The sequence below is a fragment of the Arachis ipaensis genome, chromosome B1 (assembly GCF_059453495.1).
Source record: "Arachis ipaensis isolate K30076 ecotype BB chromosome B1, ASM5945349v1, whole genome shotgun sequence".
Classification (NCBI taxonomy): Eukaryota; Viridiplantae; Streptophyta; class Magnoliopsida; order Fabales; family Fabaceae; genus Arachis; species Arachis ipaensis.
The window spans coordinates 116,200,507-116,213,663 of record NC_142436.1 but is presented as its reverse complement, the minus strand read 5'-3'; the positions used below and the strand labels follow the sequence as shown (position 1 = coordinate 116,213,663).

At 32.0% G+C, this 13,157-nt stretch overlaps 2 protein-coding genes and 1 long non-coding RNA gene across 3 annotated transcripts; 1 reads left to right on the top strand and 2 right to left on the bottom strand.

The window, feature by feature from the left end:
• Nucleotides 1-2,216: 2,216 nt before the first annotated feature.
• On the bottom strand, nucleotides 2,217-2,855 carry LOC110266317 (aldehyde dehydrogenase family 2 member B4, mitochondrial-like). Its single transcript, XM_088502941.1, has 4 exons — nucleotides 2,790-2,855; nucleotides 2,555-2,629; nucleotides 2,321-2,458; nucleotides 2,217-2,237 (listed from the first exon to the last, which is right to left on the bottom strand). Exons 1-4 carry the CDS (start codon nucleotides 2,853-2,855, stop codon nucleotides 2,217-2,219), a joined length of 300 nt encoding a protein of 99 aa, XP_088359067.1.
• Nucleotides 2,856-8,303: 5,448 nt separating this feature from the next.
• LOC148578041 (uncharacterized) lies at nucleotides 8,304-11,225 on the top strand. Its single transcript, XR_015902403.1, has 2 exons — nucleotides 8,304-8,842; nucleotides 9,783-11,225. It is a non-coding gene; the product is annotated as an uncharacterized LOC148578041 (long non-coding RNA).
• On the bottom strand, nucleotides 9,651-10,667 carry LOC107632539 (uncharacterized). Its single transcript, XM_016336214.3, has 2 exons — nucleotides 10,496-10,667; nucleotides 9,651-10,405 (listed from the first exon to the last, which is right to left on the bottom strand). The coding sequence occupies exons 1-2, from the start codon at nucleotides 10,665-10,667 to the stop codon at nucleotides 9,909-9,911; spliced, it is 669 nt and encodes a 222-aa protein (XP_016191700.1). The 3' UTR covers nucleotides 9,651-9,908.
• Nucleotides 11,226-13,157: the final 1,932 nt, after the last annotated feature.

Genomic DNA, 13,157 nt, shown 5'->3' with positions numbered 1-13,157 from the left:
GAAATTTTACTAACACGCTTAATCCGGTTTAAGTTAGTCATTTTCTTGGTGGTTCATATTGTTGATATTTATGACATAGTACCATATGTCACTTAATTCCTTTGGTTGATTTTTTTTTATTGTGTTCAATTGCAGGTTGTGGGTGTGACGGACGTGACTGAGTTAGAAACTGATGAGATGGAATGTGGTCATATTGTTGAATGGATTTAGTTTACCATTCACTGAATTCAAATATGCTTGGGGTTGTTGCAGTTAGATATAAGTGATTAAGTTATAACAGACATGTTATTACATTGCTAAATCCTATTTAATTATGTTATATTCCATAATGTAAATTTATCACAAAGTGTAAATTTTTTCAATTATAAAACATATGTCGTTAGTATGATGAATATGTGATTAAGGAGAAGTTTAACCCAAAAGTGTTATAAGTTGTGGTCAATGATGAATATTCTAGATGTTCATTTTACTATGTTGGCAAATGGTTCTTTTTATTCATACGTGGATGGTTATTTAAGTAATCACATGTTAAATATACTAAATGCTCAATTCACTAGGTGTGCAGATGGTTGTTTTAATTAGTAATTGGATAGTTATTTTATTAGATTCGGTTTAAGTATAAACAGTTAATAAATGCGGGATGTTCAGTTCTCTATGTAGCCGGATGGTTATTTTACATGCTACGTGGATGGTTATTTTGTTGGAATTGGGACTCTCAAACTTATCAGAAATTGCAACAGAATCACGGAGTTTTACAAAAAGAACAGAGCATATACGTAATTGTGACTAGCAAAACATCCCCCTGCGTCTTACAAAAGAAAAATCCCTATATTCAAGAAAATAAAATGTGGCAAAGTAAATTGTACTATTCAAATTTATCCGTCTATTTTTTTCCTCCCTTTGTCAGCCCTCTTCATGGGTAACCCTTCAGCCATTTGTACCAGGGTTCTTGTGCTTGGTGCTGTGAACGGTGTTCCGACCTCCTTACCCATAATTCTGGTTAGTTGGTAGACTATTAAGAACCAATAATCATTGGGTTTTCCTCAATCCGAAAATCATAATCTGATTACCAAACGAGCATGTAGCGAGCAATAGAACAGCATGACATTCATACTTAAAAAACATGATCAATGATACTGTTAAATCCGTCAAACTAGGTAGGTAAAATCGGAAAGATTCCAATAAAAACTTATTCGACCAAAGTGAGAACAAGAAAAAGTGTGATCCTTACAAAATTAAAATGCTTTTTAACCGATAACTCAACTTATTCTTCTTTGGCCAAAGCAAGGAGCGTATAAAAAGTAACTCAACCAAATCTATTGCATAAACATCATGTTATCAGCTAAACCCTTAGTCAACAAGTATAAAAAGTTCCAACCACCACTAAGCAAATTAAGAATACAAGCATTAAAATGTGTGCAACTAAATGTGCTCAAGTGTTCAATAAACTCACAATCCAAAACAAATAACAATCAATATGGTGTTCTTAATTAAATCCAATGCAACCATCAACAGCAATAACTTGTTCGATATGTTCCAATACATTCAAATTCCAACCATGGAGTTCTTAATTATGAACAACTAACTAACTCAGCAAGATTCATAGCATGAACATCTAGTTATAAGTAAAACTATTATCATCAACTAACCATATTAATCAATTAACCTTTGGTAGCAAGTATGGCTGGTCATGGCTGCCGTAGCAGCAAGGAGGGCAACCTGTTCAGCGGTCACGGCTTCTACGGACTGGGAGGCTAGGGCGACAGACGCAGGACACGGACCTCATGATAAGTGCCGGCACGCGAGAGAGCGGTGACCTAGGCAGCAGCGATGCATGACTGGGACGACGAAGAAGGCGTTCTACGGATAACACAAGAGACCCGCGACCGGAAGCAGGCACCGTCTAAGCTGTTGGCTGTCAGCGACGGGGACAGACGCGCGCTAGAAGGGGGTGCACTGCGGTCGCCGGTGTTGGATGGTCAGGTGTGTCTCCAATGCTGCTGAGGTAGGATGGTTAGTGAAGAATTTGGGCTGGGTGGGGGGTGGTGCCGGCTAAAGAAGAAGAAGAATTTGGGTGAAATTTGTTTGCAATTAGGGTTTGGATGGTTGTTTTGATAAAGTAATTCAATGGGGATTTTTGGAATTATGATAATTTGTGGGGTGGTTTTCATTTTTTATCCTTATTAGGCTAAATAACCAGTCTATTGTACACATTGTCAAGATTCTTTATTGTATCCCTAGCAGAGTTGTTAGCATATTTAGGTTATGAGTCTTAATGTGCAAGCCACTTGTGCCAATACAAAATGAAACAAAAGAATACCTTATCATTGGAGAAAACAGTTGGCTCGATGAAGAAGCCTTTTGAGCCCAATCGCTGACCCTCACATTCAAGGGTAGCATTGCTTTCAGTTCCAAATCTTATGTACTTAAGCACTTTCTCAAATTGTTCTGTGTCAATCTGAGATTTGAATTTCACTCAGTTAATTACATGCATCAAAGTCATTTATTCTAAAAACCGAGGAGTGAATGGATTAGAATAGAGAGCATGCAGCACCTGAGGGCCTTCTTCAATACCCTTCTTGAATGGATCACCAACAACGCGTCTCAAAGCACGTTTTCTTTGACTTCTCTAAGAACTCATCATAGATACATTCATGTACAAAGGTTTGAGACCCAGCACAGAAACATTGTCCCTACAAATCAAGATTATATTACATAGACATATTAGAATTCACCTATATATTTATACGTATCTTATTAAAGAAGAGAGCAAAGGTTGCTTGTTCAACAGCGTGGTCAACATCAGCATCATGACACACAATGAAAGCTGATTTGCCTCCCAGCTCCAATGTCATAAGCTTCAGATTGCTTCTTGCAGCCAATTCAAGCACAATTTTTCCAGTGTCTGTTGATCCAGTAAATGCTAGCTGCAACAAGTAATAAATACGTGCTTTAACATTATTGTCTATGATTTATGACTGGCTTATTAGGAATGTTAAAACAAACAAATCTTCAACCTTGTTAACTCAATAGCTTAACAAATTAACGTATGAGAAAATGAAGCATGCTAGTACCTTGTCAACGTCCATGTGACTTGCAAGAGCTGCACCAACAATTGGGCCAAATCCAGAAACTATATTCAGAACACCTGGTAGAAGACCAGCCTGCCAAAAGGAAAATTCAGGGTAAACCATGAACTCTCTCTTTTTTAAAATATATATACATCTTTTTTTTTTTACCAAAGATAGAGAGATTCGAATCTGCGACCTCTTGGATGAGTATGGAGAGACTATGCCATTTGAGCTATAACTCATTCGCATATATACATCTTTTGTTTTGATGATTATAAATATATCTTTTATTGTTTAAGTTTATTAAAAAATTAATATATAAAAAATTTATTCAAATATATTTGTATGTTAAGTACAATAATATACCTAATTGAGAGCAACTACTGCTATTTATACAAATAAGAGAAAACAAAAAATATATCTTTTATATGATTATAGTAATTGGTAAAGTATAATTTTTTTTTTTGAAATTTGTTAAAAAATTAAAAAATATTCATAAGTTTTATTTTATTTTAATTTTGTCTCAAAAATTTTTAATTTGCATCAAATATATTTTCTTGTGGTTAATTTTTCAAAAAATTTAAAATCAATTTAGTAACAATTTCATAATAACAATCTTTAACTTTAACACGTGCAAATTAAATATAGTTGTTATGCATTATTATTGGATTGGTTCTATATTTTCTGAAAGTTTAACGGTTAAGAATATATTTGATTTAAATCGAAAATTTTAAAGACAAAATTAAAATAAAATAAAATTTAAAAATTTTTAAAATTTTTTAAAAAGTTTTAAAAAAATATAATTTATCCTATATATATTATTTTTTTATTTATACCATATGACAATAGGACATCTGTTGGGGTCAAAGACAAATCAGAACAAATATATAGATAAAAATATTTTTTATTTTAAATTTTAAGTTGCAAATATTCTATACATGCAAAAAGTTGGAGACAATTAAAATATAGATAAAGACATCACTCATATTATTTTGTTGTTTCTGTGTTATGATTGTACCATTTATCTACAAACATTTATTAAGAATGAATATGTTAGTTAACATAGTGTTTTATGCCTTAAAAAGTTTATTTAAGGGGAAAAATATTAATCATTAAATTAATTATATATTTTTATATAAAAAGTTTTTTGAAAACTAAAATTACACAATTAATATGATAGTCCATATTTAACATTAAAAAATATTTAAAATTTTTAAATATAAGAACATTCAAAATTTAATTAAAAAATCCAAAATCTAAACTCAACGAAACTAATTGTTAGTAAGCTGTGTACTGAATCTACTATAATATTGGCTAAATTAATTACTGCAGTATTGACTAAATTAATTACTCGTATATAATTACACGTATCTTGTTTCATATTTTTAAGAGTAATTACCCAAATCAGTCCCCGAGAATTTTAGAATCGGACATTTTAGTCCCCAAGGAAAATTAATACACAGATCAGTCCCCAAGGTTTTACTCCGGCAGACAAATCAATTCCCAATTCATTTTCCGGCAGAGTAATTACCCAGATCAGTCCCCAAAGATTTTAAAAACGGACATTTTAGTCCCCAAGAAAAACTAATGTACAAATCAATCCCCAACTTTTCTCTATGTTAGACATAATAGTCCCCCGTCCAAAAATAAAATAAAATAAAATAATTATTATTATTAATTGTACAATAATATTGTACTATATTTTTTGTATTTTTTAGACAAAAATAATGATAAATTTATTCATTAAATTCTTATAATATATATATATATATATATATATATATATATATATATATATATATATATAGTCACTCAATAATAATAATAATAATAATAATAATAATAATAATAAAATTATTAGATATTATTTTACAAGAAATTCAAAGTTAAAATCATTTGATATTTTTATATTTAATATAATCAAAAGATGTCCTATGTAAAAAAAAATTATATATGTTTATATTAAAAATATGTATTAAAACAAAGTATTTTAATTTGAATTTATATTAAATATATATTTTTTAATACAAACATATTTTTAAAATAGTACATCTTTTGATTATATTAAATACAAAAATATTAAATGGTTTTAACCTTAAATTTCTTATAAAATAATCTCTAATAATTTTATTTATTATTATTATTATTATTATTATTATTATTATTATTATTATTATTATTATTATTATTATTATTATTATTATTATTATTATTATTGAGTGACTATATATATATATAAGAATCTAATAAATAAATTTATCATTATTTTTATCTAGAAAATACAAAAAATCATGGTATAATATTATTATGTAATTAATAATAATAATAATAATAATAATAAATAAAATTATTAGAGATTATTTTATAAAAAAATCAAGGTTAAAATTATTTGATATTTTTGTATTTAATATAATCAAAAGATGTACTATTTTAAAAAATATGTTTGTATTAAAAAAATATGTATTTAATATAAATTTAAATTAAAATATTTTGTTTTAATACATATTTTTTAATATAAACATATATAATTTTTTTTACATAGGACATCTTTTGATTATATTAAATACAAAAATATCAAATGATTTTAATTTTGAATTTCTTGTAAAATAATCTTTATTATTATTATTATTATTATTATTATTATTATTATTATTATTATTATTATTATTATTATTGAGTGACTATATATATATATATATATAAGAATTTAATGAATAAATTTATCATTATTTTTGTCTAAAAAATACAAAAAATATAATGCAATATTATTGTACAATTAATAATAATAATTATTTTATTTTATTTTAATTTTGGACGGGGGACTATTATGTCTAACATAGAGAAAAGTTGGGAATTGATTTGTACATTAATTTTTCTTGGGGACTAAAATGTCCGTTTTTAAAATCTTTGGGACTGATCTGGGTAATTACTCTGCCGGAAAATAAACTGGGGATTGATTTGTCTGCCGGAGTAAAACCTTGGGGACTGATCCGTGTATTAATTTTCTTTGGGGACTAAAATGTCCGATTCTAAAATCCTCGGGGACTGATTTGGGTAATTACTCTATTTTTAATATATATATACCCATAAAAAATAAACTACCAAACTAATCATATATATATATATATATATATATATATATATATATATATATATATATATTACCTCTATCATTTTATATATTTTTAATATATATTTTTAGTATCCTTCCACGTAGACACGTAGGACGGCAACAACAGTAGTGAATTTGTCGTCTCTTTTATGGCGTCTTTTTGAGTTTCAGTTACAGCGCTCTTCTTATCTTCCTCTTTTTTTTTTTTTTTTTGCGTTTTCTGCAACATATAAATGTTTGTTAAAAAGCACAAACTTATTGATGTAATATAGATTTTTGAAATATAACACACAAAATCTTGCGCATAACACAAATTTATCAATGTAGCACAAATATTTTTACGCATCGCACACATATTTTTGTATATAGCACACAAATCTTTATAAACAATACAAATTTTTGCTATATACGAATTTATTTTATTAGTTTGATAAGTCAATATTCTAGATATGTAGTCCTCCAAATCTTTCTATCATGCGCATGAAAATTTGTATATTATTAATTTATTATGTAACAAGATCTTTGTGCTGTTTACACAAATTTATGTGTTATGCGTATTTTATTGGTTAGATGTCAATGTTTTGGGCATGTGGTCCTTAAAAATTTTGTTTGCTGTATACTAAAACTTGTGTACCAACATTACAAGAAAAAAGGTATATGACCACGTTTTTCTTGCCACACTTTAAAAGCATGGCCAAAAGTGGTCAACGGCCACACTTTTATGGGTGCGGTGATTGATTACAAATTCGGCCATGTTTTTTCTTGCTACGCTTAAAAAGTGTGGTGAAAGGGGTTTATGGCCACGCTTTTATTAGGATGGCAATTGAGTTGAGATTTAGCCACGCTTAAAAAGTGTGACCGTAGAGAGAAACATGTACGCTTTTAAAGTGTTGCAACAAGGTTTTGTTTGGAGGTGTACATGGGTCGGGCTACACTGGATTTGTCCTATCCCAGACCCAACCCGAAATATATACCGAGCCTATTTTATAGACCTTAACCCGGCTCTAAACCCGATAAAACTTACACATCTTCGGACCAGGTAAAAATCGAACGAAAATCGAGCTTTTAGTATGTGAAAATCTCCCTTTCTCCAACCATTATTTCACAATTCACATGGTAAAATTCACTTAAAAAATATAATAAGAACCAATCATTTTTCAAAATTAAAGCATAACCACAAATCCACAATCAATATTAATATTGTCTAATAACACCAAATATTTAAACTACATACAAATAACACACAATATTATACATTAGTCTAAAATTTTGTACTTCTTAAACATAGAACTTAAATTTATAGTTTTTATAACACAAAACATTAATAAAAAAAATAATCATCATCCATAAATTATTATTAGGAAAAGTATAGGGTACCAATATACTATCTGCCAACTTATTGCCAACAATAATTAATTATTATATTTTAAACACATGTATAAGGAGACACATCCAGAAAATATATATATATATATATATATATAAAGACACTTCCATTAGACACAGGCATAAAAAAGACATTTTTGTTAGACACATCCACAAAGACACTTCCGTTAAACACAGTTATAAACAAGAGTTGGCAGAAGTTGGCAGAAACGCTGTTGGTAACGTAGCGGGATTGTTATTATTAATATTGTCAACTTGGTCTTTGTGATATAGATGCATTAACAAAACCTACAAAATACATATATATATATATATATATATATATATATATATATATATATATATATATATATATATATATATATATATATATATATATATATATATATATATATATATATGGAAGGTTATCAGGTATACCACCGTACGGATATGGAATATTTCAATTCCAATAAATTGATCCGTGTAGATTTAATATAGATAAAGGTGACGGTGTTGATGCAGTGTAAAAAATGTATTGTGAAGAAGCAGAAAAAGAGGCCCATGATACTCTGGAAACCGGTAGTATCATTGTGCATGGTTCAAAAAGTTGAACGCCAGCTTTGTGGTCATAGCTGTGACAAGTCAGCCAAGTTGAAGTGATTGTTTTAGTGGGGATTAGAAAATTGAGTCGAGCTGACATTCACTTGGGCTATGGGCTCAATAAAATGGACTTATCATAGGAATTTTTTTGTTTTTTTTATGGAAATGTTACAATGGAGTAATTTTTGTTGGGATAACAAAAACATAGCGGCATGAAAAAAATTGTTGTGAGTACAAATTAGATAAAAATATTTGTGGGCACAAATTTTTGGGAGTTGTTCTGATCCTGCATTTTGTCTGGTGTGATCCCATTCTCACGCTCCCAATGGAGCACTGCCGCCATTAGTGGTGGTGGCTTGGCCACAATCGGAGAAACACACCATGACCGAGTTGCAGCCGCGACGGCGTTCGTCTAGGAAGGCCTCGCTTCAAGCATCGCTAATCTGTTGCTTCTTCCTCGTCGGTGCCGCCTCCTCTGTTTAGCGTTGTAGCATCGTGGGCACCGCGTGAGAGTTCAGATGTGGTGGTTGTGGTGGTGGTCGCGGTACCCTCACCGCTGTCGGTGCTGAATCCGTGAACTTCACCCTCTCCATCGCGACCACGCCGCTTCGAGTCCCATTACCGTTGCCCAAATTGGTGTCGTCCACTGCTCGTACATCCACCTCGACACCGTCAATCCCAATCGCGATAGGTAATTCCAAATTTGCCTCTGAATCTTCTACTTGGTGAATTGCTTGTGTTGTCTTGTCCCGAATTGCGAAACCCTGTAATGTTGATTGGAATTTAGGCTTGTTCTGTATTTGCTGTAAAAAAGTGGAGCTGACGGATAGATCTGAATTTCTGGGTTTGAGATTTGAATTTCTGCCTGATCTGCACTTTTTGTTGAATCCTCTTGTTATTGTTGAGGTAGGAATTTGAAATGGAAATTTGATGAGGCTCCTTCTTCTCCTTTGATGTGAACTTTTGCTGTGATATCTAAATTCCATGCTGATTTTGAAGCTTTTGCTGTTGTAGAATCTAAATCTGCAATTTTATATTCTGAATCTGAATTCCGAAATCAGAGATTTGTGATCATTGAATTCTCTGCAACTAGCTTTGTTGCATTGTTGCTGAGTATTCAAGTGAGAATTCGTATTTGAAAAATCTACACTATACGTTCTGGCAAACGGATTTTTTTTATTCTTGTAGTATTTGTTATCCCTATTGTTAATGGCAAAAAATATTGAACTTTGTTAAGACATTGTTTAAAAACATCTTACTGTGACAATTCGTTGAAATCAAAGGTGACTAATGTTGACTGTGACAGCAAAAAAACTTAGATTGTGGATTGAAATTAGCATTTTGGGAGATTTAAAGTTTTGTAAATTTCGATAAGTGCTATTGTAGCTAGAATTATGGAATAAGATGTAAATTTCCATAATTTACGATTTTGGAAATGGTAGATTTCACCAGTTTCTCTGGATGGGTGAGTATTCTTCTAAACATATGAGTTTTCTTCCACATCCATACCTTGCATGTCCCCTTCAATAATTATTAACACACTGGTGAGAATGCAGCCAAAATTTGATGAAAAGATTTAATAAATACAGGACATTACGTTCAGTTGATAACATCACTGATAATTTGTACAGCGTTCACGAGTCTGTTACAACAAGTAGTACGAAGAGAAAAATGAAAATAGAATGGATTGGCAATGAACCAGTTATGACAGGAAATCACGACTTGTAGAAGAACCCGAACCCCACCAGTAATGCTACCTACACAGTAGGATCTTCGTCCAGGGGATGTGTTGCTTCCTGTGAGGAATGAGCGGTTCTGCCGGAATTATAAAGGGCATTGCGTAACGCATCCTTGTAACGTTCGACTTCCTCTAATCTGGCCTGGGTAGCTCCCAACTCACGAGCCAGATCAAGGTATCTTTCTTTCCACCGAAGTACAAGATCAAAGTTGTAATCGTATACGTAACCATCCACAGCCCGGCATAGGTGGCGAATGCAGAGGCGAGCACAGTCTTCCTTGCTAACTGCGGCATCGTATGCGAATCGGCCTTCAGAAACAATTGCCTCGGAGCTCCCAGGAGGGACGACCGCGACTAGGTGACGGTGAAGTCGGCGACCATGGTGTGTGTTATTCATCATTGAACGATAGATAGGTTCCGTTATGTTTAGTCTGGTGCAGGCCTTCTTCAGCATCTTTGTCATGCGGACGGAAATAACTTCCCAGCGCTTTGGCTTAGGTGGAACAAGATGGTGGGCTGCACGTAAGCAGAAATTAGCAGAGAGAAAATAGTAATGAGTTATGTTGCTGCAGACGGAAGTTGAGGGATGAGTGATAGCATACTTACTGGGTTGGTTATCATTATTCAGGTGCAGTAGCTGCAGGAATCGAGTGCCTAATGCATGGATAGCTAGTCGCTCCTTAGCGCGTACTGAGGGTGGCTGCATTGGTGCCCAAACTTTTCTATTCAGTACCAGTCTTCTTCCGTTTTGTGGGTCACCACACGCCAACGAAAGCATGATATGCCTCCTCGTCCTCCTCCTGTGTGCTGTAGGCCATCCAGCGAGTATCGTCAAAGTCTTGTATTTGAAGCCCAACGTCGTCCATGGAAGTGTAGACCCCAGGAACCCATCCCACGAAAACACAATAATGAGTGTGAACTGGAGTTGCCTGCATGATATTTTGTTTTCGAATGTTATTAGATATAATTCGGGGTGGATCGAATGGAAGGAATGAGATTATATATAGGCTTTAAGGTTTTTCCAGTTGTGGGATTTTAAAGGAGTGGGAATGTAAGGGAGGAATCTTAGCAGGAGAGGTAAAGGTCGCAGTTGTCATCAAGTGAGCTGTGATGGAATTATAAAAGAGAATCGGATTCTGTAAAATGCGGTGGACCCAACCATTGCAATTGATGTGAGTTTGCTTGAAGGACCAGCTAAGGGGGATGGGATGGGGGTTGGGAGCTAATGAAATCATGTAAACTTGCAATTGAATGGGTGATGGGTGTGTGGAAGCAAATAGAAACACGTCAACTTTGAATTATGGAATGAAATAATGAAGTAGATTGGAATTTTTAACCTTTTTTATTTTCTCGGTATCATTTAGTCATGCCATATAAAAATGTAGATAAATATTTAATCAGGATTCGAATGTTTTATTGTAGATGATCTGGGAGCAAAAGCAATACATAGATTGCATGTTTGCAAATTATAATTACGAATATATTAAGAGTAATATATCTAGCGCATTTTTTAAATATTTAAAATTTAATAAATGCCTAGAACAAATTATAATTACGAAATTAGTTAATTATATTTTACGTTGTTATACTAATTAAACATGACTTGAAAATTGTGCATAAATTTTGACCAAATAATTTGTTTTCATATTTAATACAACTCTAAATTTCAATATAAATAAGGAACCGAAAATACTGATTAGTTTTGGCAATAAAGTCAAAGGTTAAGCAATAAATTAGTAATCCAAGGCTAAAAATTAAGATGTTTAACAAGGCTAAGATAAAGGGTAAGGTATCCAAATGAATTTAAATGCAATTAAAATTATTTAATTATTGAAATTATGTTAATAAACTTTTCACTACTCTATAGCGAATTTTGTAAAATAGAGCCAAATGGAATTAGTGAGAGGAAGTTGTGGATTAAACCTAGCTAAATTTCCCACATATAGCTTTAGAGGGCAAGTATAAAGTGGTTGGGTATCATTCTTCACAATGATTGGTGAATAAAGTTTTTTATTTTTACGATTTAAAAAAATAATGACCTAATTAAACATTTAACATATTTTATTTAGTCGAGTATTACGTTTTCTTCCTTGTTAATATAGAAAAAAATAAAGAATAAAAAAATATTAATTTCTTCCCTAAGGAGCAATAACATCGTTTACAAAGATTATAACAATTTTTATTAGTGTATAACCGTTCATGAAAGGGATATTTTGTTATATTTTTTAAAACTCTAATTTATTAATAAATTTGTCTTTAGGGTTGTGTGGAGTATGCAAGCTCAGTTTTATTTCTATGATTTGACATATGCTGTTGTGTTTATGTAGTTTGCTAAATTTTCTAATAATCCTTCTACTCTTATACCCAAACCAAAGTTACATGACACATATTTAATATTTATTGTCTATTTTCACCTACCATTTCATACAACAAAACAATGATTCACCAACCATATCATACAAATTAAAATATTTTGACTTTATGTTAATTTTGTTACCGCACAAGTGTACGTGCAGAAATCGTAAAGCAGCGTTTAAACAACATATTTAAGTTAAACATACAATTTCATTGTTCTCTCTTTGACACCGTACGAAAATTACACTTCAAGCGTAAAATAATTGGATACGTGTATTGGCTGGGATATATGAAAGACATACGCTTCGAAATTTCTACTTAGATTTTGTATCCGGGATACGTGTATATGAACAACGTACTTTTTTACTAAACGTTAAGGTATATGCATGTGGACATGGTGAAGCATGCCCATATCCGAAGTGATCGGACTTCTCAATAAGTTTATGGAAAGTGCAAAATAACTGGAATAGAATAATGCTAGAAGTCTAGTAACCTAGGTTAATTGTTTAGAACATTTGGGCTAAGTACTGGTTAGCGGTATATGGTGCGGCAACCATGGTTCACATTAGGGTGGCTATGGATGTGATTAGTAGATGACAGGTCAAATCTTGATTGGGAAAGGAGTGTCGCAGTGAGCTATCTAAGCAGCGCAGAGCTTATGTCTGACACCAGATAGATAGAATAGTACGCTGAGACGCACTTTTCCAATGCATGTCTTCCTGCTTTAAATTTGGGGAGATCTTGGAGCGGGAACACTTTCTATTAGTTGGTTGGGCCGAGAAATTAAAGGCCATAGCCGACTATTGAATTTTTTTTTATCAAAGATAGGAGACTCGAACCTACAACTTCTTAATTGAGTATGGGAAGACTATTTGTTGTTATTGAGTTAAAGTAGAATATTACTTAACTATGC